Source organism: Parasteatoda tepidariorum, chromosome 6, assembly GCF_982258835.1.
Source record: "Parasteatoda tepidariorum strain Cologne lab strain chromosome 6, Ptep-v5.0, whole genome shotgun sequence".
NCBI lineage: Eukaryota > Metazoa > Arthropoda > Arachnida > Araneae > Theridiidae > Parasteatoda > Parasteatoda tepidariorum.
The window spans coordinates 53571530-53597338 of record NC_141760.1 but is presented as its reverse complement, the minus strand read 5'-3'; the positions used below and the strand labels follow the sequence as shown (position 1 = coordinate 53597338).

The window sequence follows — 25809 nt, the reverse complement described above, 5'->3', positions numbered from 1 at the left end:
AAGTAATAAGCCTTAAAATTGGATATAACGCCTTGGTCCATTGGTTGGATTAAGGCAGTTGTGTTAGGCGGCAAAAAAACCATTTCGACTGGAATGCATGTTGTTAAGTCTGATAAATTTGTTGGGTGGCTTGGAGCATTATCAATTAATAGTAGCGCTCTCTGTTCAAGTTTTCTAATTTCGCAATAATGTTTAACAGATGGGGAGAAATGTTCAGTGAACCAATACTGGAAAATTTTCATAGTTATCCATGATTTTTTGTTAGACTCCCAAATTACAGGTAAATTTGATTTAGATATGCCTTTCATCGCTCTTGGGTTTTTGGAGTGGTAAACTAGTAGTGATTTTAATTTGAAATCTTAGCTTGGGTTACCACCCAGTAGAAGTGTTAAGCGATCTTCTGCGGCTTTAAATCCTGGTGCTCGTTTCTCTTCACTGGATAGAAATGTTCGTTTTGGCATTCCTTTCCAAAACAGGCCTGTTTCATCAACATTAAAAACCAATTCTTGAGGATAGTTTCCTTGTTCAATTGTTTTTAATGGAAATCGCTGGGAATTCAGCCGCCGCTTTCGTATCACCACTTGCTACTTCTCCTGTTATCTTTATGTTGTGAAGATTATTTCTATGTTTAAATCTATTAAACCATCCTTGACTAGCAACGAAAGTTTCACTTATGTCACTTGCCTCTACCTGAATGTAATTAAAAATTCTTCTAGCTTTTTCCATTATGATGGATTGGCTTAATGGCATATTGCGTTCAATTTCGTGGTTAATCCATATAAACAGCCGTTTTTCCATTTCCTCTATAATGTTATTTCTAGAATGGGTAATTCTAGTTGCTGAGCTTGACCTAGTTGCAGTTGCCGATGACAGTATTTTTTCTTTATTCTTAAGAATTGTCCTTATTGATGAAGTTGCCAAATTCAATGCAGCACTAATTTGAGATTGAAGTTCACCAGAATCTAACCTTCTAATCACTTGCATTTTAGTTTCCAGTGAAATACTTTTTCTGGTTTCTTTCTTTTCTTGTTTTTCATTATCACTCATGATAAAAACTAAAGATCATAATATTTGTCGCTGTATTAATCGTTATAGTATTATATAAATTTATATGTACTTACAATAATGTCAACAAATGTTTCAAGTGATAAAAATGCGTCCATACAGCACCGCACCAAACAAGAAACACAACTACACTGTTTCAGATATGCTATGTTCATATTTGGGGGAGACCCCGCACACAATTTCGAGGAATCCCCGGGTTGAAATAAAAGAGCGCTAAAACGAAACAGCGCTAAACAAAACAGCGTTAAGCGGGATCTTACCGTATTTATTTGTAGTTAGAATTTAGTTAACATAATCCTTTATTTATGATGAAATACTAAAATGTTTTAATAGTGGAATTAAAATGTTTTATATGTTTTATAATTAAAGAAAATGCCTCCATTTTACGGTTATAATTTTATATTAGAAATAAAAATTAATAATACAGAATTAGAAACTTCTGGGAGGTCATTCACTTTTTGTTTAAAACATATCCTGATTGGAAAACAAACAATCCAACGAACCCTATATGATCGGGTTTTGCAAAAATATTATTTTATCACTTAAATTTAAATGACTAGTGTAAAAAAAAGAAAAATAGAATAATAAGTTTGCAGACATACATATAATTCTGTTTCATTTTATTTGCAATCTGTTTTCATTGGGTGCAATATTCACTTTGGCTTAAAAGACAGAAGTTTGTTTTTATGTTCATTATTATCAAAGCCATTATATTGTTTTCCAATGTATATAATGGGGATAAAGTTTTCCTTCATCTTAACTGAAAATTCATATTAAGCATTTTTCCCTTAATGACGTTCAATGGTTTTATGTATATTTAAAATATTAACATTCTTGCATTTTTCTTTTCAGATTTTTAAAAAGCTTGTTGAAGAACAATTTGAAAATTTATAAATAACTGTTTTGAAAATATCTATTTTTGCTACATTTTATATTTGCTTTTGTAAAAATGTATCATAATAAAATTGTTTAGGAATCTTTAGTTTCAGTCAAAACTATAGTTCTTTGTAATAGAGTGACCAAATATTTTTTTTTAAGAGCGAAATATAAATAAAATAATAAATTTTTTAGGTAACTTCTTCGAAATATATTTCATAAATTCATAATTAGTTAAGGATACTTATTGACATTTCTTGTATTAACATTTTTAAATATATTTATTCACTTAAATTCCCAAAATACGCAAAATATTAACATTAAGGGGTCTAAACTTTGGACCGCCCTCTTCACCAAACTATTTGAACCATATTTCTCAGATTGCAGCTACCTCCCCCTTAATTTGAGAGTCAAAAATCCAAATTCATCATAAAAAGATATGTTTATTCAGTGAAGGTACGTTTTTGTCTTTTTTCATTGCTTAAAATATCGTCTGTACTAATTAATTTGCATATTTGAAGTCCTCTTTGTACCATTGAGTCCTGATATGTGAAAATCTGATTATTTGATCAAGAGTTATTCAGGTTGGTTAATTTTTTTTTCGTACTGTACTTGGAATCTTCATCTACTTTGAAAACCCCTTATTATAACTCCAATTAGACCTGGGTACTTTTATCCATCTGTACCTTTAAGATCTGCAAAAATATAAGATTTCCACCCCCCCCCCCCAAAAAAAATTGTTTTTTAAGGTTATAGGGATTGTGTGATTATATATATATATATATATATATATAGTTAGAATGAATTTCGAAGCTCTAAATTGCAATCATAGAAAGTGCAGTCTTATCAGGTGCTCAGCCTTTAGCAGGGAGTGTGGAATCCTGGTAGGCGACAACTAAACCCACAACAACAAATTTGCAGTTTTTTTATGTATGAAAATTGTAATTTTTTACTTAAATTTCATATCTTTTGCTTATGGCTTTGTCTATGTATTAGAATGATTTATTATCTGTTGGAATATGGTTTCATTCTTTACAAGAGGGATACACTTTTGAAAAGAACTGCAATTTATTTACAAAATTGCGTGTTATTGCTTTGAAATTAAATGGCTTTACGAAGTTTTGGAACAAAACCACTGTATTTCATTCACGAAACAGGCCATGCTTAAAATTTCAATTAGTGCTTAAAATTTCAACTTGTTTGTTTCTATACATTGTACTAGTTTGCTTTGTATTTCCTGAATTTAAAGGATTTTTAATTACTTTGGACAAATTAAATAAGTCAAAATTAAACCAGAATATAAAATGGATAACTAGTCAACTTTTTATTTTGCAATGTAGCTAAGTTTATTGTTAACCAAGCTTAAGCTAAAATATCGATATTTTGCTTCATCCACACCTCTATCTGCTCTGGAAAAAAAGCGGTTTCTCCCTACCTCAAACATGCAAAGCTTGTTGCATAATAGAGCCAGTTGATTTTTCTGGTTTCTGAGATCACTTTACTTACGAGACAAATATTTACTTTGTAAATGAAACAGTCAAGAGGGTCCGCAACATCCTTTAAAAAAAATTATTAGATAGGAAGTAAATGACACGAAGCTTCTGAAAGACTTTGTTTAATATTTTTGTAAAAATAGTTATGAAGCTAGTGAAGAGAGACATCGTATTTGAGTACAGCAGGTGTTGGCATATTAGGAGAAATTTGGGAAGTTGAGAAGACGTTATACCGAGAGAGAAATCCTTTGTGTAAAATTCTTTTTCACGTACATAAATAATTTAAAATAGTGCAGGTAAACATAGAGTAAACCATGTTTGTTAAAAAAAAATGTTTCAAAATAGCAAATTTTGAACAAATAATAGTAGAATAACTCAGGATTATGCATTAAAATAGTCTTGCGATAATTTGTTTTAATTTTGATGTTGTAAAAATATTTTTCCAGCATTTAAAACTTCATGGTTTATGCTAGGTTTACCAGAACTCACTCAACCTTGAAATAAAAAATTACTCTGAGAATTCAGATTGGTCCACTTTGAAATTCTTCAATAAATAGTACTTATTCTCTTTTACATAACTTGCCTAATATTCTGTTAACTTTATGCCTGCTTTAATGAAAACTAAGAAAGTGCCTTTTCTGACCTCTGTCTAGACAGTCCTTATTGATGATTTTTTAAATTTTGATTTCCATCAAGGTATAATTTTCAGACTCCTGTGTGCATTTTTTTTACTTATCGTTATAAGAAAGCATTATAAGAATATGGTAACGGACGACCCAGTATAATTATATACGAACTGTGTGTTGTACATGTCAGGGGAATATGAGAATCTGATTGGTGAAATATATCCCCCCTGCAAGAAATTCACCAATCAGGTTCTCTCAATGGCGATCAGAGATGCGCCAATCGCATGCAGTGAGAATGCTTACTAAGAAGAAAAAAGATAATATGAAATTTATTAAAAAATATGTACAGCATTTATTTTACAGAATTCAGAAAAGATTGTTTATTAAAAAAAAAGAAGAAATGACTTTATAATTAAAAGAAAGTACAAATTTTCATCCCTATTTTACTCAAATCAGTTTCCTTTAGTATCAAACAGGAGACAATGTGTCAGTTTATATGTCATGCAACTGATGTTCAGTTTGAATAAAGTAAAATTAATAATCACCTTTATACGTAGTGTGAATTATATGTAGGGTTTTCTTATCTTATAAATTTTTAATAGTATCTAAGGCAAAAATGTGTATTCATAAAACATGCCATAAATTTTTTCTCTCTCTCTTTAGAACACAAATTAAGTGTGTGCATAGGTTACTGTTTTTATCACAACTTCGCAAAATTTTTTACTGAACACCTCACACGCAACACAAATATGTTAGACACTAATATGCATAAGCTACGCCCCTGTGTTATGTGTAAGATTGCCATCTAAGGTATAACTGCACTTAACAATCTAAATGTGAATTATTTCAGCATTTGCAAACAAATCAGTACGACTTTTGTCTATTGGAAAAACAATTTTTTACCCTAATGCTTTTTGTCTATCATACTTCTTCAGAAGTTATGTGGTAAGGAAACCTAACAATGAACTTTACAAATGGTCTTAATACAAAGCAACACTAATTTGTAGTAAAAAAGGAAAAAAATAATCAGAATAAAAGTTATATTCTGGATCAAAAATGGTGTTTTTTATATTCATAGTAAACCTATTTAGTAATGAAAAAAACATCTTTCTTACATAAGAATGATGTATTTTTTTATTCAAATTTCTTAATAAATAAACGTAGAAAAAAGAAGTATCTTATTCTGTTAGTTGAGATATATAGAGTTTCACAAAATTTATTCAAGTAATTTAGATAGCAAAAAATATTTTATGTGAAAATTGATTCATAACATATAGAGTTGTGTATGGAATAGCATATATTGGGTAATTGAGTAAAAGTTTGGCTGCCACATATACTGTTTTGTTGAACTCTTTAATGACCGTTCTGCATAAATGTAACTTAATTTCGTTGACTTGGCCCTCTCTTTTTTTTCATCCTTTCAATGCATGAGCAATTATAGATTGTTAGCATAAATTTTAGATTTTAAAAAACTTCAAAGGAAAAAGTCCAAAGCGGCAAACCACAGGATCCAATCAGACAATTCTGATTTCAAAAAACACAAGATCATAAACAAGAAATGCAACAGTGTTTCGAATATTGCTGAACAATGAAAATCTGTTGTTCATTCGTGTAGCTCATCTTTATGCTATAACCCTTACTCATCATTTATCACTTGGCTTTTTTGTCTCTGCATTTTAGAGCACAAATGACGCGCGCTTTCTGGCACTTCCTTTTTAGAACCATTTTTTATTTATCTAAAACATAATGCGTTGAAACAAACTTTAAAATTATTAATCAACAAAAAACATGTTCTATAAATTGGGCATGAAGAGAAAATTCTTGTAGGAAGGTTTCGTTATTTTAGATCGTATATTTATATAAATGCATTATCCAATGCTACACCCAAAGAACTAACCAGTAAATAAAATTAAAAACTAAAAAGGTGACGGGGAAAAGATATCGGCACTTTTTGTCTATTCCGTTGGCAATGTCTTGTGGAGTCAGTGCATCATTCAAAACCCATCCACAAGATGCGTCCACTTCGCTTGTTGTAGATTGTGAGTCTGAGAAAGCAGACACGGATCTTGAGAATTCCTTCTTTCTTGCAATCTCACTCTGCAAAAAAAAAAAAAGGTTAAATATAAAACAATGTTTTACGGTTATCTCAAAAGCAAAAATTACATTGTTTGTTCTTGGATGTTTTAAAAATTCGTATACATTTTTGTAAAAGTTTGACAGAACTGATCGCTACGGTGTAATAAAATAGTATGCAGATTCTGTGCAACCGCTAAATCCTTATCAATTTTGAAGTCAGAAGTGTGCACACAATAACAGTAGGGATTGGAAATTTTTAAGCGAGTAAAAAATAAAAACGCAATCAAAATCTAACGAATTGCTGACGAACATTGTACTGAAATCAGCACAACAAAACCTGTTAAATTGCCTAATAAAACTTGGAGGTGTTCCTAATAATCGATTTTAAACTTATCTCTGTCATTTCCGTCAAACAGCATTTTGCGTTTTTAGTGGAGGCTTCCTAAGTAGAAAAAGTTTTAGTTTTTTTTCCCCTCCCTTATATACTATTTAGTGATTCCTGTTTATAGGTTTTTGGCTTCATTGTTGTCAAAAATTCAAAAAGTATACATTTTAGACTGTGATTACGGACCTTTCTACTTAAAAAAAAAAAAAAAAAAACTTATCATTTTAGGTGTTTAAGCAGGTTGGTCGACAAGGTAATGTGAAATATTGAATTCATGTATTCATTTAAAAATATATTTTTTTTAAATATAAATTAATTTTTTTTGAGAAATTCTAAGGCAGTTCCTTATTTTTAAGTGCTCAATGTGAAAACATACTCTTTTAAATTAGAATAAACAAAAGTGCACAGTATGATTTTTTTTTTTTAAAAAAGCAACTTGCTTCTTGGTTTATCCAAGCATTTATTAGAATATATCAATAATTAAAAAGTAAAATGCTTTACTATTTTTAATATTATTCAACCATAAGTTGGCGGGTGGAAGGAAAGCTTAGCGAAAGAGTTCACTTTTTCATAGATGAGGTAAGTTAAAACACGCAAAGTGTGAGAGTATTTCTTTTGGCGAAGATTCCAACTTGGTAAACTATTCCGATAGAAACCACTACGATAGATAGCTCTTGAAAGAAGTTAAATTATTTATTAATTTCTTTGCCTTCTTCCCCTAGATAGCTAAAATAAGTATAATGGCTCGCTTTACTCTCACGCTGCACACGCCAACTCATGATGGTAAACCTATACTACGTACCGTGTTTCTTGCGTACATACGTGACATGCGAATATTTTCCCCTGAGTAAAATGAGGGTTCACTTTCTACTCTCGGCATAGCTTTGCTCTTTCTTCTCCTTTTGTCTTTATGGTAAATGAAATTCACAACTGCATACTCAACCAATGAAAGAAACACAAAACCTAGAACAAATTATTTATTATTCAGCTAATTCAACGGAACAAATCAGTTATAATTACTGCAAATATCACTTTCTTAGATGTCAAAACAAAATATTTAAAACTCCTATCGGGTGTTCTAAAAATGACCAATAGTTAAAGGAAGGAGATGAAAAATGTTTTGTCCACTGCGTCTTCAGAAATTTTCACTGGGGGTGCATCTAGGCAACCCTTCGCATGCTTTCATTATTAGCATGTGGAGGGCCATAAAAGGAAGTATGTAAGTTTATGTTTTGATTTTCAAATAGATTAAAAACTTTTCAGTTAGGAAACTATATAGAACTGAAAACTACATTGAACATAGTTCTAAAAGAAAGTGTCGTAAAAATTTAAAAAATATATATTTGTGACAATCAAATACGAAAAATATTCAGAGGGGGAAATACTGTTGTACATTCCTATACGACCGAGAAGAAGAGTCATATGAAAAGGAAGGAAGTTCGTTTTTTTCTTGACTTTAAAATGGATTAAAATCTATTAAATTATGAAACTATTTGGAACTGAAAACTATATTGAACATAGTTTTAAAAGAAAGTCTCGTAAAAATTTAAAAAATATATATTTGTGACAATCAAATACGAAAAATATTCAGAGGGGGAAATATTGTTGTACATTCCTATACGACAGAGAAGAAGAGTCATAAGAGAAGGAAGAAAGTTAGTTTCTCCCTCGACTTTAAAATGGATTAAAATCTATTAAATTATGAAACTATTTGGAACTGAAAACTATATTGAACATAGTTCTAAAAGAAAGCTTACTCAACTGAGAAAAGACATGGAACCGGTGTTCTCCTCAGATGGCGTATTCGCGAGTTGTGATCGCGAATATTTTAATTAAAAGCTATAAGCCAACAATTTTTGACAAAACTGAAATTTTTTAACATTTAACATGTAAATTAAATGATAATTTATATAAATACTTTTAAAATAAACAAGGTGTTAGCGCGAAAGAAAAAAATAAGTTCAAATGCTCTAAAAAAATTTTTTTGCTATGTTTTATAGTTAACAAAAAATATTTGATTACTGTTATATTAGCGAAACTCATACATTACTATCAGTTTATGAAGCAATAATAAAAATCTATATTAATAAAAGCAATAGTAATAAAAATCTTACAATAGATTAGTCTTACATAATGTTGTAGCAATGTAGTACTTTAATAGTAAAACAGAAACCTTATCATATGTTTGTTATTGCTTATTCGACATTATTATGTTGAATGTACCATATATTCAAAACACCTTTTTTAATTATCACCTTTGAAATATCAGCAATAAATAATTTTGATCATAAATTCTCTTTGGAATGCGTGAGAAAATTATGAGGTTTTAAGAAGACATTTTTATACATTATTTGCTACAGAAGTTCCATGGCACCCTGAGGAGTGAGACACAAGAGAATGCTGGGAATAGTCCGTGGCTTCAAGTCAAAATTTACCATTTACTCTAGTAGCTAGCTTTTTATAATATCAATATTAAATCGTTAAAAACATCTGCTTCATTTTCGGCGCTGGTGTTATGCAGGAAAGCTACCATCAGTATAGAAAATTCAATTTCCTCGCAATGTGCGTTATATTTTCTCTTTTGAAAGCGGAACGACACAAAAAATTTTTTTTTTTGGAAATTATAAAAGGGATTACAAATAGGCAGATTTTATAGCATTATAAAGTAAATTTACAATAGAGTTATGAAATGTTTCCGCTGTTTTGGTATTAACAGCTGCAAATTTTATAACATTATAAATTTTTCAGTACAGTCTTATAATTTTTATAACAACTAATAGTCAATACCCGACTTAGCCTAATTGGGGCCTGGGGCAAAAACTTCCTTTGACTCCCCCCTCTGCTTCACTACTTAAGTTATGAAGAACCGAACTTTATGGTGGTATTTTTCACCTCATAGATGTATAACAAGAAGATTGACTAGAATCTAAAATATCTATGAAGTCCCCTCCCCACCTCCAGTCATCAGACGAAAGATCGTTCTGTCCATTTTATTGATTTTCTGACAATTCTATGCTCATCATGTGAAGGCATTTTTCGAAATGCAGTTTTCTGATTGTTAACTTAGTCATCTAACTGCGAAAAATTCATATCCTTGCTAAAATTAGGGCGAAATTGAACTAAATATTTGCAATTACGATAGCTCAATTAAGCCAATCAGAAACACGGATTTTTATAGAAAAAAAAATCACATTTTGCGATGTGTAAAAATACGGGCTTTTGATTGGCCAAATTTGTCCATCGTAATTTCAGAAATTAAGTTGAATTTCGCCCTAGAAAGCCATGGATTTACGAAATAAAAAATTTTTGTGTTCATACGATGAAGAAGCTAACATAAAACTGACAGATTTTATTCTGCATTGATATTTTGTTTAAAAGAAAGTTCAATAAAGCCGAAGCATAAAATAAACTCTATCGAGTTGGGGCCCCCTCCGATGTGGGGGGCCCAGGGCAACTGCCCCTGCCTTAGTCAGGCTCTGCTAATAGTGCAAAATTGCAAGAAAATATTTGAAAACTTTTAAAAAAAACTACAAAGTTTCATTTTAGAGTATTCCTTTATATTAATTTCTTTCCCGTGGTTTTTATCAAGATATCTTACTCTTTTTTAAAGTAACTCCTGTTGATTTCACGACATTTAACAGAGTATTATCTAAAAGTTGCGACGTATACAACAATGCGCCAAGCTCTTTTTTTTTTAATTTGAAAACAATCGTTTGATAATAAATACGTTTGATAAAATCGTTTGATAATAGATTTAAATAAACTTACTTATGCAAACCACATTCCACACATCTAAGGCGTGAATGTATGAGAGTTTAGGCAACTTATCTCTAATGGCCTTCGTTGTTGTAACAAGGGTCAACAATGTAGTCATGCCGAGAGTGACTCTGGCAGGTGCAGCTGGTATTTCTACCCAGAAAGAGAGCCACGATGTTACAACAAATAAAATGCTTGGTATGTAGATGTCCATTATAAAATGAACGAATTCCCTATCAAGTTCAAATGTGACTATTATCCGACTGAAATTTCCTGGAAAAAGAAAAAGTAGATTTTTTCTGTACTTAATCGGAGAAATTTTTTAGACATTTTAAATTTAACATTTTAAAAATATTTGTACAGTTTTTTTTTGAAAATGTAAAATAAGACAAGAATTTGATTAAGTTCATCGATTTAATTTTCTAGTAATAAGAATGGTAGAATTTTTTTTAACTAACTCATTGTTTAGGGTCAGATACATTATCTAGCCAAAAGCATCCAGATTTAATGAGTTCTGGGGCAGATACTGATATAACGTAGGGGCCACTTTTGAATCTATGGCATCCTGTTCATGTTTGGAAAAACTTTCCTCTAGTTTTTTCAATAGATGGTTATAAGAGTTGGCTTCCAGGTGTCCATCACAGTGGAAATGGATGCTGACAGTTAGAATGCTCGATTTAACTGGATACGTAATCTGCGTTCCAAAGATGTTTTATGAGATTTAGATCGGGACTTTGAAAAGGGATATTTTATCTGTCCAGTTTTTGAACACCCATTTTTATTTTATAACCGTCGTTGAACAGGCGACCCAATTATATGGGTTTACGACTACTAATGTTCAACTTCGTAGCCTTGTAATTTTGAACCCAATCCAGAAGACAAGGGAACTCCTGGATCGAGTATTGGGAGAAATTTGCCTTCGTGGAGGACTTTTTGATGGGGCTCACCCGCATTTGCGTTACACGGAGAGGAAGACCACGAGAACCTCTCACGGTTAGTCTGAAGGCAAGGGGACTCTAACCAATGATCTGTCTACCACTGAAGATATTTCCCGTCAGCACTGTGGTCGGTGCAAGCCGGGTGCGGAGTTCGTATCGACTGGGATTCGAACCCGGTTCGCCGCATTGGAAGGCGAACTCTCTATCCCGTGAGCCATCACGACTCTTGAACACCCATTTTGTGAAATCATGGCTGTGATAGTCTTCTGCTGGAATTGACCAGTTTTTCTGCTGGAATTGAAATGATCCTTTCCCGAAATAGTGTCATGGAGTTGCTAGCGAAAGATAGCCCAGAATGAACCCTAATGTTCATGTTTCCAACCATAATAACTGAGAGACCCAGGGCAAACCATGAAAAACAACCCCACGCCATGATTCATTAGGTGCATATCTGGATACTTTTGGCCAGATTGTGTATACTTGGATTTTTATTCAGGTGGCCTTTAGTTGCGTTTGATATTTTCTTAATTAAGTTATAAGAGTTGTGTTTGGCGGAGACTAATAGTCTCCTCAGTTTGTATACATCTAATTCTATCTTTGTAGACTACGGAATGATGCTGGTTTCGTTAGTGAGGAATGGCCTTGCCCACACAGGCAATTGATTAAAAGATCAAGCATGGATCATGAACGAACAAGTCAATAAAACAGTGGAATTAAGGAACTACTTCGGTTCTATTAGATCATGTTAGTTCTTAGATGATTAAAATAACATGACGAGAACTTTGGAGCTGATTCCCTTTCTGCAAATTAATAAAAGTGGATCCAATAAATAAATAAAAAATAAAGCATCTTAATATATAAAAAAAAAAATATTTATATATTTAGTTTACTAAGACTACTGTGCAGATAACTACAAAGATTAGTTTTCTTCGAAAATTATTTTTAATAATAATTCTGTGTTTTATCTCTTATAATAGTAATTATACGCAGTTATGAGTTCCATTAGAATGATGAAAAATATACAACACACTAATTCACATTCTTTTTCTTAAAGCCTGATTCTTCTTGTTTGCTGCGATGATTTACTGCGATTAATTTTTCCTTGATATTTAACAAATCAAGAAGTCGTCAAACAACAAAACTGGAAAATTTAATAACTCCGAAACTAACATGTAAGAAAATAAAAAGATGCTTTGCGCATCTTCTACACATCGTCATTGCAAAAAAAAAAAAAAAAAAAAAAATAGAAAGAAACATTTTGGTTATAAGAATCTTAAGTAACATATATTTTTGAACAAAGTAAAATTGATGGACAAAAACTCTGTCAATATTTTATCAAAAGAAGTAAAAAAGAGGGGAAGGGAGGGAGAGATAGAAAGTTGTATGACGGTTGTTGTATCTTTAAAATAGTTATTCGAGAAAATATAAACTATGTACCAGTTTGCGGGTAAACTGTCAGCTTTTCTGTCAGGGAATGATTTGATAAACTAAAGCCTGCAACAATGAAATTTCGATTCAAATCCAAGGGCTTCGTATCTGACCATGCTAATTCCAAATCAGTACTTGGTAAAACACCTAAAATGAACCATAAATAAAAATTAGTTGTGCACTTCTTGAACACTAGAATATTATGCACCAAGAAACCTTCAATTTTGGACAATTTTTCAAATCCCCAGTTAGACGAATATACAATAATTTTATTACAATATTTTATATACAGTAATTTTATCTGAAGAAGCCCTTAAAAAACCTTTTAAGACTGTCATGCCGCATTCTTAAAAATAATCTTTTGTTTTGAATTTTTTTTAACGAGAATTTTACACGGGTTTGAATACTTTTTAGAGATAGCAGTAGTACTTTATTTACGTTGCACATTCATTGTTGACTGTCTGGAAAATATCCCTAAAGAATGATCCAAAGAGCACATTCATTGTTGACCGTCTGGAAAATATCCCTAAAGAATGATCCAAAGAGCACATTCATTGTTGACCGTTTGGAAAATATCCCTAAAGAATGATTCAAAGAGCACATTCATTGTTGACCGTCTGGAAAATATCACTAAATAATGATCCAAAGAGCACATTCATTGTTGACCGCCTGGAAAATATCCCTAAAGAATGATCCAAAGAGCACATTCATTGTTGACCGTCTGGAAAATATCCCTAAAGAATGATCCAAAGAGCACATTCATTGTTGACCGTCTGGAAAATATCCCTAAAGAATGATCCAAAGAGCACATTCATTGTTGACCGTCTGGAAAATATCCTTAAAGAATGATCCAAAGAGCACATTCATTGTTGACCGTCTGGAAAATATCCCTAAAGAATGATCCAAAGAGCACATTCATTGTTGACCGTCTGGAAAATATCCTTAAAGAATGATCCAAAGATTTGCAATCTTTAATCATCATTCAACTTCAATCATCATTCAATCATGTACTGAGTGGACGGCTTGAAAATATGAATATCTGATTATTTGTTCTTGGTCATGCACGTAGTGCCTTTATTTATGTTAGCTAAGATTTTATTATTTTCCTTTTCTTAATATGTTAATACTTCATTTATGTTTTTATTTCATTTTTTAACCGCCATTGAGCGATTTACTCGTTTTGAATTTTACGACTATGTTCAACTCCATAGCATTATAGTTTTGTACCTCAACCCAGAAGATAAGTGAACTCTTGGGCAAACATTGGAACAAATTAGCCTTAGTAGTAGACTTTTGGAGGACACTAATCCGCTTTTGCGTTATAAGGAGAGAAAAAACATAAAAACTTTCCACAGTTAGCCCGGTCTTAACCCGGTTTAACTTCCACTATGTTTTTGACGGTGCGAGCAAGGAGCAGAATTTGTTTCGGTCAGCCGTCGATGGGATTCAAACTTGAATCATCTCAATAGTTTGCGGGTGTTTTATCACCTGAGCCACCGTGGCTTCTTCATTTATTTGATAATAACTTAATTTGTAAAATAATTTAGTAATGCAGTGTCTCTTTATTAACGATAATATTTGTTGGCGTTCCAATATTTGTAATCCACTATTTGTTGGCGTTTTCTGTTTACTAATGACAACAATTGCTATTAGCATCTGATTGATCAATTGATGTTCGATTGTAGGAAAGCCAAGATAAAGTATGCCTACAGACATCGTAACTCTATACAGTCTTTTTCTAGAGGAAAAATGTTTGAATTTATAGTTCCCAAAAATTAATAAAACTTACAACTACTTGCGTAAAGCCATTTTGTCAATTCAGCACTAATGTCACTTGCCATACTAGCAAGCCTGCCTGGTGAAACAGAACAAATTTAAGGCAGAGTGCGAGTTTCTTGTTTTTCAGTGGCGCCATCTATGGCCGAGAATTCGACTTCTGCCACACCATACGTCGCACTCGTTTATAGGGCGGACCCATTCATTCATCCACAGATCGTAATTTTGACCTGAATCAGAGAACGATCGATCTCCAATCCAGTACCCCCAGAGGTACTGATTTGTTATGAGAACATGGAGGACTTTTGCCACTCGACAGATTTAACGTGCATCAGTCACTTTACTACACCGGCGGGGTTCGAGCCCACGAACTCTCGGACATGGGGCCGGCACCCTACCGACCAGGCTATCCCGGCCCAATTAATATGTAAATACAACCTTAATGCATAAATAATTCTTACTGCTCTCTATCTCCAATGTACACAGTTGCTTATCCATTGGATATCGATAAAATTCCATTTTGCAGAAAGGTCTTAATTTTTTTCTGGAAATAAAGAACATGTTGTCATTTATCAATGTTTCTATGATTTGAAAGACTAAATTCAACGTAAAATAATAATAACAAGAAAAGAAATGGTTTGAAGACTTTTTCTCCTATCAAAACATCTTGCTAAGTGAGTTTAATTTTATTTTCTAAATTTTCGTAGGAAGCACTCAATTTTTGCTATTTATTGAGATAAGTTAGTTTATAAAATAGGAAATATTTACTGATTCACTATAAATTTTTTAAATCCATTCATTCGTTATTCCGGTGTATTCGAGTTTTTTTGTATCCTAATGGAATGGAACCATGTAAAATATTTTTTTTTAATTATTACATACTCTGCCGCTTTATAGCAAGACGGTAACAACTCTACGTGGGTACCTGCAAGTCCAGAAAAAGACCACTGAAATCGTATGGTTGAACATAATCAGGAGATTGTGCATGGTGTGTAACATTACAGCTATTATCTTCGATTATTATTACGTTTCAGATCAAATTTAATTGGATGCTTGCAAATGACGTATCCCGTGGCGTGGCAAATCCGATTGCCTGGTGAATCATAGCATAAACACATGCCACGATTTATCCACGCATGACGTCGCTTGAAACAATTTTATTATTTCCATTCTGTTTCATTAGTTCCATAACATTAATTATACGATACTAAAATACAGTTAGGCAACTACAAATAGTAAAATAACTCAAGAATTTAGAAAATATTTAGTATGGGTGACTCAGTTTTATTTACTAAAATCTATCTAATCTCTGGAAACTAAAATACTATCTTCTTACTTACGCCAACAAGTGCTGACTAAATTAAGCCTTTTAAAATGTTTCCTTCAAACGCTAATTTCTGTGTAATTCAGAGTATTTCTTGAAAGAAAACCGATTTTTATTCACCAATTTTCTAATAAGAAAAATTAAAAGAGAAATAGTAATAAAATGATAATACTTATAATGAAACTGCAGTATATTTTTAAAATGTAGATTGAAACAATTTTTTTTCATCAATTCAGGAGCACATTTTCGAGGACATTTGGTTAATGATAACTTTTAATGACATTTTTACCTCTTGTTAGTTTGAATTACAATAAAAAACCCTTTTTTTTTTGGATGTTTAGTCGTTTCCAGATTTTATATTTTATTATGTAGCTATTAAGGTGTCTACGTCAGTAAAGCGAAGGAAACGACCTAAATTGAAAATTATTTATTCAATGTAAATCTGTTTGACAAAATAACCGATTGACATTAAAATGTGTTTATGTAGTTTAGTTAAAATCAAAATTTTTTACCTTTTACTGAGCAAAACTCTGCCATGAGGGTCTATGTGCGCCAAAATTTTCCCCTCATTCGTTTCGCTCACTTGGTTGTCATTTACAACATGCACATCGGGCGTCCATATGCGTTGAGCATGCCAGTCGTCACCAAATATTTTTTGCACATGTTCATCCGGTGTAAATGTCAGTCTTTCATCAAACCAGGTCTCCCTGTATAATATTTGCATTGTATAATCCTAAATTAAAAACGAAACAAGTATTTGAAAGCTTTTAAACATTAAATTATCACCCTCCAATCAAATATACCGTTTGATTCAAAACATATGTATTGGGTGTTATATTATACTCAAGATAATAATATTATACTTGATAATGATAATTTAAAGAAATTTGTAATTAGTAAGGTTGATATTTAATTATACTATTTTAAAGAATTTAGTAAATTAACATTTATTAAAAAAATACAATATTAGAAATATAATCTTTTCACTTTTTTTCGTTTTTCAGCTTTTTAATATATTTTTAATTATTTTTTAAATAATTTTTTTTTCTTTTGTCCCCTGTCTTTATTATTTTTCATGTTTTCTCTACATTTTTTTTCATTATCTCTATACATATAGATAAAGAAAAAATGCAATTTGTGCGTATGAGAAAAACAAATAAAAAATGGCGTTTCCTTAAAAGAAAATTGTTTTTAGTAGGGGATATGGTTTCTCCGGACAGCCAGCAACATTGATCACCTTTGAATCAATGAGGTTATTCATGAGGGCCCACTCCTTCAGAAGAGCTTTTTCCAGTTCTTGGAGAATTTGTGGGTCTGGAGAAGAAGCTGGTAAATTTATTCGTATAATTCCATCCTCCAAAAAGAAATCATTCATTAAATTAGCATGCTGTGGTCCGCAATTGTCCATTTAACATGAAGTCATCTCCACTTGCTGTAGAGTTAGGGACTACAATAGGTCTCAGGATCTCATGTCTATATTGACGATCGTCCAGATCTCTGGACGATCGTCGATATCGTCCAGACCGTCGATATCGTTGATCATCCAAATAAGAAGATCGGTGAGCCCATCAGTGGAGATGCCAACATAGAACGTCACACCCCTACCACCAAATCTTGTACTTTGAGAAGCGATGGCCGAGGGGATAGAGCTTTCGCCTTTCAATGAGGTGAACCGTGTTCGATCCCAGCGATGGCTGGTTGATACAAATTCCTTGTTCGGCTTGCACCGTATACAGTGCTGACGTGAAATATCCTCAATGGTAGACGGATCATTGGTTAGAGTCCCCTTGACGTTTGTCTAACCGTAAGAGTTTTTTCGTGATTCTCCTCACCGTGTAATGCAGGTTAGTTCTATCAGAAAATCCTCCACGAAGGAAAATTTCTCCCGATACTTGATCCAGGAGTTCCCTTGTCTTCTGGATTGGGTTCAAAATGACAAGGGTACGGAGTTTGCTAGTCGAAGCTTGGTAGTTAGAACATTGGTAGTCATAAACCCTAAAAATTGGATCGGCTGTTCAACAAGGGTTATAAAATAAAATAAAAATCTTTCACTTTGGGGCCGGGATAGCCAGGTTGGTAGGGCACTGGGCCCATGTACAAGAGTTCGTGGCTTCGATCTCAAGCTGGCCGAAGACTCCCTGTGTAGTAAATGGTGACTAATGCACGTCAAATCTCTCGAGTCGCAAAGTCCTCCATGTTTCCAAAAAAAATCAATACCACTGGGATACTGATCCATAGGTTTCCTTGTTTTCTGGATTGTTTCATAATTACAAGGCTAGGGAGTTGGAGATTAGCAGTCGTAAGCCCAAAATTGGGTCTGCTGTTCAACAATGGATAAAATAAAATAAAATAAAATCTTGCACTTTCTTACACGAACGCAAGATTTTTTCTAGTGCCACGTTTCCTCCAGATAAAAATGCACCTACTATCATGAGGAACAGAAAAACGGAACTCGTCAGAGAAAAGAACAGTGCGCCACCAGTTTCTTCTCCAGTTCATATGCTCTACTCCCTGCTGTTGCGACGGAGCCTTGCTGTTACCGTGACATACACCATTGATCGGCGAGCATATATACCTATACTGTAAAGGCGGTTTCGAACAGTTTGAGTCGAAACTGTGGTGCCAGTAGCCGAGTGAAGGTGTTATTGAAGAAAAGTTATATTCATTCTTCGATGTCCCTGAGCCGTTAGCGTTAAATAACGGCCTTCATTAGGTGTTGTTGCATGTCTACGCACTTGACCTGATTTTCCGCCTTCATTTCCTGTCTGTAAAAAAAAAATTAAAAAAAAAATATATATATATATGGTTCCGGTTCCAAGAAAACACACTTTATGAAATTCCAATAGCTTCTGCTACTTCGGATTAACACAATCGCGACCCCCATCTAACTGGTCAACAAATCCCCAAGCTTCGGTTAAATTATTTAAGCCATCGCCATAGACATAGATATATTAGTCCCTGGTTATTGCACTCATCGAAACAACCCGTCTACTGAATCTCAACGATTCTTTTCCGCTTTGTCTAACATTAAGTTTAAAGCCAAATCAAATTCGACGTCTTCGCTAACATTAAGTTTAAAGCCAACCAAGTTCGGCATCCGCTAAAGCTACGTCTTCGGCGTCAAACTCAAAATTTGCATACTGCGAAGTTTGAAAATAAGAAAAGTTTGCATTTGTGACTCTCTTCTTCCATTCTATGCACACAAAAAAAAAATGGTTTATATCGTTATTTTTTACGAGACTTATAATACCCTTTAATTGTTTTGAGTAGTGTATAATGTATGTATGTATGTTTTTTTATTATTTCAATTTACACCTATTTACCAAAATTAATTTGTCGTAAATTTAAAAAAATAATTAGTATAACGACACTAATTATTTTATGACTATTTTTATCTTTTCTGTTCTTTTTATCCACTTATATCAAATGGTTAAGTAAAAAAGTACAGCAGTGAAAAATTGTGAATTATATAACTAATATTTTCGAAGTAGAAACGTTCTTAAAACATCCAGTTGTTGGCAAAGGAAGTCATGAGATTATAAATTCATGATCATCGCTTCACAATTTTGAGACAAACGGTACATGATATTGAGAAGGTAGGTTACGCACCAGTCGCTTTTATTTACCAGACTAGTTGGAATCGATTGATCTAACTGGATTAGGCTTCAAATCACCACTGGAAATACAACTATCATCCAACGCAATGGCAGTTTAATGCCTTAACAATTGTGCCATCGCAGTTCTTAAATAATTAATATTTGGAGCAAAAATATGAAGTAATAATTATTTTTAGTAATTTAAAGTAAAATATTTATGTTACTTTAAAATTAGAAGATAAGGATATTTATTAGAAAATAATGCCTTTAATGGTGTTGATTAACTATTTAATAGCTAAAAAATGCTAAAGATATATTTACAAGATTATAACTGCCTTACCGTTTTCAAATCATCAACTGAAGATACGCTGTATAAGAAAATGCTAACATTCACTCTTACAGGTATGTCTATAAAAAGAGAATTACATTTGACGTCATTATTCTTTATTTAATAATAATTCTTTTTTCAATATTATGGTTATGTAAGAAGAAAACTGACTATGCTAGTAATAATATGTTTTGTGAAATTTTCAATTATCGTCTGAGTATGAAAAAAGCCATTCACAGTTTCTGAAGGCTCCATTTGTAGCACTAAGCACAATACTTGACTTCTTAATATTTATATAAGTATCGTATTTGTATCGATTTATAGAAAATGTTTCAAAATTTTATACGCAAAAAAATTTTTTGGGTAAAATTTTACTACGTTGCTGCTCTTTCTGAAAGACTGAATTTATGTAGAATAATTTATCATCAAAGTAATAGTGCCACGTCACTTATTTTATAAAAGAACAATTTTTAATTATTTTTTTTTTCAGAAAGTTAGAAAAGCATTCTCAAAAGCACCATTCATCGAATCGTTTTCAAAAATATAGTTCTTTTTTATTTTTCCTACTTTATTTCATTCATTTATTTATAAAGGTACCTAGAACTTATTTTTGTAGCAAATAATGATTCCGTAGCCATAGTTTGCAAGTTGTACGAAATTCAAAAGATAATTTTAGTACATTTTTCGAGCCTTAATTGAAAAAATATTTCGTCGTAACCCAGGTTTGTTATATCTACTTTCAGCAATCACGGACGAAAATGTTTTACAATTATAACAATTAATAAGAGATTATAAATTATGACAAATTAATAATGTTGAATAATGTATAATGATTGACTTTTAATAATGTTGATAATGAACGATTGTAACCAGATCATTCTTAGGTTATCTTTTACCTGGATATTTATCAAGTTTTAAAAATCACTTGCGATGTATGTGTGAAATGTGATAAATATAAGTTCTGATAAATAACTTTATTGTTCCACTTTTAACACAAAGCTTCAGAAACACGTGTTAGGAAGTTTTACAAAGATGTTTATTTATTTACTTTTTTTCTGACTGGAAATTTATTTCAATAAAATTTTTGTTTAAATTTTTAACAATACAACGAATTAATTAAATATGATTTTGGATTTACAACATCATTTTTATTATGACGTTTCATACAATTTGTTGTAGTTACTTCCTCCAATTTTTAAAAATTGGAATTTAAATAAGAATTGGATTCTGCATACAAATTTTTTTTTTTAAGGGAAGTGTTATCAATTCAACTGATAATAGATATTTTTTCTGCTGAACGAAGTACAATTCTCTGATTTTTATCATTCTATATAGTGCGCAATTTATAAATAGTCATTTCTTAACAATTATTTATGTTTAAAAACACATATTGACAACATATTTTGTTTAAAAATACATATTGAAATAAATTGAAAAATTTTAAAACTGCGTTTTTTAAGTGGACTAAAAGGATAAATTAATTCAATTCTTAGCACGCTTTAAACGACATTTCTTTTGTCATTATTTCTTCTATCCCTTTTCCTGTCCACTATGCGATAAAATGACAATAAACTTATATTAATGTGGTCTAAAAAAACGGTAACTTCGATTGCCATCAGATGCATAGCTCTTTTTTGTGCTTGATGATGAGCTCTTTATCTATTTGGAAAATGATCATAACATTGACCATCGAGAAAGTGGCTATAAAATCTACTAGAAATGGTTTAAAAAAATGATTTAAACTTATATTTTTTTTATCTGGAAACAAAATCTAGTTAGAATTTAGGCATTCTAGTTTGTCCAAAAGTGAATAAAATTTTAATTCTCGGTGTTTCGGTTACCATTTTAAAATAAATTGTATTTCTAATGATCAAGACACGAATAAAACTGGTATTCTTAATCAGCTCAAAGCTTTAGTTAAAATGCGAGCATTGTAGCTGGTATGAAAGTGGTAAGACGGTGGTGTTTGACGATGTAAAGTGGTGTTTGACGATGTAACTTTTTGGCGATATGCAACGTGAAAATTTGGGCTAACAGCAGTTAAGAAGCGATAGTGACTTGGCAAAGAACTCCTATAGAGACTCGTGTGCTCTAAATTATTCAGGAAGTTGGTCAAAATTTTGATTGCAAGGTTTCGCAATATATATATATATATATATATATATATATATATATATATATATATATATATATATATATATATATATATATATATATATATATATATATATATATATATATATATATATATATATATATATATATATATATATATATATATTTCACAAAGGAGTCAGAAAATACAAAATATGTATTTTTTTTACAAAATGCTTATGATTTTCTAGAAAAGCGAAGTGATAAGAAGAAAACAACATTTTCTTTGTTTTGTATTTGAATTGTAGTACCTCCCTAAACATATCAGCAATCATAACCACGATTTTTTTTAAGGAAGCCTGATAAAATATTTGCAATATTTAGAACTGTTTCATTCAATAACGGAAATTGATTTATTGACATTTTTATGCCAATAAATCTATTTCCGTTATTGAGTGAATAATATACTTCATGCATCAAATATCAAAATATACTTCAAAATATACTTCATATGAACATTTTGGCTACAATATCATTTTTGTGTATTTTCTTCTTGTTTCTTGAAATGATTGATTTTTTTTCTAGTAAAAGTAAAACGTGGGTATAAAATTTATTTTAGTAATTTCTCTTTTCTTTCATTTCAGAGATTTGCGCAATTTGTTTAAAAAAACTGACATATAGTATTTAAAAGAAAACACTAAATTGTAATTAATTTCGCATTACCTTTCATATTTTAATCTTAAAACATGTTATCTTTTGGCTGTCGAATATATATGCCAATTTTAAATTTATTAGAAGAGAGTGAGACAGAGTCTTACTTCTAGTAGCAAATGGTCGTAGTCTTGCATCGTATGGTGGCGTAGTATTTAATAGTTTCGAAAAAACCATTTCTTGATGTTCCCAATGCATAGCTTGTTGTGCGAAACAATATATTTGTGCAACACTAAAAAATAAACAATGAAATAAAACATACAAATTTATATAAAAAAATTGTTAAACTTGTGAGGAAACGTGTTATACACTTTAAAAACTTTCTCGGAAAGAAAAGAAACAGATTATTAAATGTTTATAATGGTTTAATGAAAAGTTGTATTAGTTTTGCGTTGTATGGTGGCGTAGTATTTAATAGTTTTGAAAAAACCATTTCTTGATGTTTCCAATGCATAGCGTGGTCTGCGAAAGAATATATTTGTGCAACTCTAAAAAATAAGCAATGAAATAAAACATACAAATTTATAAAAAAAAAAATTTTAAACTTGTGAGGAAACGTGTTATACACTTTAAAAACTTTCTCGAAACAAAAAGAAACAGATTATTAAATGTTTATAATGGTTTAATGAAAAGTTGTATTCGTTTTGCGTTGTATGGTGGCTTAGTATTTAATAGTTTTGAAAAAACCATTTCTTGATGTTCCCAATGCATAGCTTGGTCTGCGAAAGAATATATTTGTGCAACACTAAAAAATAAGCAATGAAATAAAACATACAAATTTATAAAAAAAAAAATTTTAAACTTGTGAGGAAACGTGTTATACACTTTAAAAACTTTCTCGAAACAAAAAGAAACAGATTATTAAATGTTTATAATGGTTTAATGAAAAGTTGTATTCGTTTTGCGTTGTATGGTGGCTTAGTATTTAATAGTTTTGAAAAAACCATTTCTTGATGTTCCCAATGCATAGCTTGGTCTGCGAAAGAATATATTTGTGCAACACTAAAAAATAAACACTGAAATAAGACATAAAAATTCATAAAAAAAATTGTTAAACTTGTGAGGAAACCTGTTATACACTTTAAAAACTTTCTCGAAAAAAAAAAGAAACGGATTATTAAATGTTTATAATGGTTTAATGAAAAGTTGTATTAGTTTTACGTTGCATGGTGGCGTAGTATTTAATATCTTTGAAAAAACCATTTCTTGATGTTCCCAATGCATAGCGTGGTCTGCGAAAGAATATATTTGTGCAACACTAAAAAATAAGCAATGAAATAAAACATACAAATTTATAAAAAAAAAAATTTTTAAACTTGTGAGGAAACGTGTTATACACTTTAAAAACTTTCTCGAAACAAAAAGAGACAGATTATTAAATGTTTATAATGGTTTAATGAAAAGTTGTATTAGTTTTGCGTTGTATGGTGGCGTAGTATTTAATAGTTTTGAAAAAACCATTTCTTGATGTTTCCAATGCATAGCTTGGTCTGCGAAGGAATATATTTGTGCAACACTAAAAAATAAACAATGAAATAAAACATACAAATTTATAAAAAAAAATTGTTAAGCTTGTGAGGAAACGTGTTATACACTTTAAAAACATAAGAAAAATAAGAAATAGATTGTTAAATTTTTATAATGGTTTATGGAAAAATTATATTAGTTTAGAGTAAAAAAAAAAAAAAAAAAGCGCGCAATTTTCGTACTTGTAACTGTTTCTGCATTTGACTGTACCATCTAGATATCTGCCGCACTGTTCTTCGGGTATATTTTATGCTAAATTGAATAAAATCGAAATTAATCCTTACAGTTTCGAAATTGTATTGGTTTTACGCGCAAAAATTATAATTCCTTTGCATAAACTGCTCCCAACTTCCGAACTGTTTGTTCTATCGACTTGATTTTCGATCCTGTACCTGTGCTGTCAACATAGAAGTGTTAGACCAATGAAATAAGAATATAAATAAGAGAATATAAATATAATTTTTTTTTGCTAAACTTTTGAACTATTAGCTCGGTCACCTTTGTTTTAGTCTCATTTAATGTAGCATAAACAAATATCAAAGAAGCAATACCCTACTTGTTTAGATTAAAACTTACACCTTAAATAGGTATAAACCACTACTTGTACTGTTTTTACAAAAAATTTTAACTTTTAGTTTTATAAACTAGTAAGTTTCAATCGATGAAGCTTAAAAATCTGGGTCGGAAAACACCTCACTCCTCTGGATAGTAAAGTTTAAGTATTAACATTGTTTATATAGATATTAAAAGATTCTATTAAGTTGAGACACCAAAATTTTTATAAATTAATTCCAATCTGAAAAAAAAAATGAAACTAACTATCAAAAACAATTGCATAGCAAAAAATTGAAGTTCTTATTTAACAGCGAAGTAAAAATTGTCATTTTTATCTTACCAAATTCCACACACAAAGAAAATAGTTAAAAGGTAGTTCGTAGTAAAAGCCATTTTAACTGTTCCAAATAATTTTCACCTCTTTCTGATCAAAAAATATGGAAGAAAAAAAAAGCGAGGTTTTGTAATCAGTAGACAAAAGAATAGCTTCATCTACTGGCTGATTTTATCTTTAGTTTCTAAGATAAATATTTCTCTGGGGTAACTGGATTATAGTTTTAATTCTATATCTATTCCCATAACAATAAATTAAACGCCTGACGCACTTACTAATCCAATTTATCTTTTTTTATATATACAATAAGTAAGTTTTATTTAGAGTTGCTTAAGAAAAATTTAAGCCTAGTCTCAGTCAAAATCATTCTAGATATTTTCCAGTACGTCAGTTTGTATTGTATTAGGATCACTATTACTTTTGGCGTATGAAGAAAGTTTTCTATGTAGAAAGTTGCGTCGTTTGCAGCTGTTTCAGATGATTTTTATTATGCGCGCTATTCACTTTTATTATACAGGGTTATTCATAATTCCCTCCGCCTGTAAACGCCATTTTTCTTTACTACAACCGGCTTCAATGGTACATGTTACTGCCATCTGCCGGCAACTGCTTAAATTAAAACTTGAATACTTGAAGGTAGAATAATTTCATAGGTAGAATAATTTCATACGTTCTTTTTTGCCATATTCGTCGTCGTTTTTTTAATATAACGCTTCGAAACTCGGGGGAGGGGGAATTATGAATAACCCTGTATAAATATTTTGCTTGAAGTAATTGAAATTTTAGAGAAATGTTTAAGGAACGTTATGCGAAATCGTCATTGATATTCATAATTGCGGTCATTACTTTTTAGTGCCTAATGTCAAATTTAAATTTTTCTTTTTATTTATTCTATTTGAGTTGCGTAATTCAATTTAACGA

At 31.2% G+C, this 25809-nt stretch overlaps 2 protein-coding genes across 2 annotated transcripts in view; one reads left to right on the top strand and one right to left on the bottom strand.

The window, feature by feature from the left end:
* Window positions 1-2047, top strand: part of rod (kinetochore component rough deal) — a 101697-nt gene extending 99650 nt beyond the window's left edge. The window contains exon 53 of the mRNA XM_071178661.2: window positions 1918-2047. Coding sequence (XP_071034762.2) covers window positions 1918-1959 — 42 coding nt within the window. The 3' untranslated portion in view covers window positions 1960-2047. The remainder of the gene's footprint in view (window positions 1-1917) is intronic.
* Window positions 2048-4370: 2323 nt separating this feature from the next.
* LOC110283276 (glycine receptor subunit alpha-3) lies at window positions 4371-25046 on the bottom strand. The gene is made up of 9 exons (XM_021148190.4): window positions 24895-25046; window positions 22580-22704; window positions 19680-19747; window positions 16256-16476; window positions 14881-14963; window positions 12653-12790; window positions 10290-10550; window positions 7324-7484; window positions 4371-6157 (listed from the first exon to the last, which is right to left on the bottom strand). The coding sequence occupies exons 1-9, from the start codon at window positions 24945-24947 to the stop codon at window positions 5939-5941; spliced, it is 1329 nt and encodes a 442-aa protein (XP_021003849.3). The 5' UTR covers window positions 24948-25046; the 3' UTR covers window positions 4371-5938.
* Window positions 25047-25809: the final 763 nt, after the last annotated feature.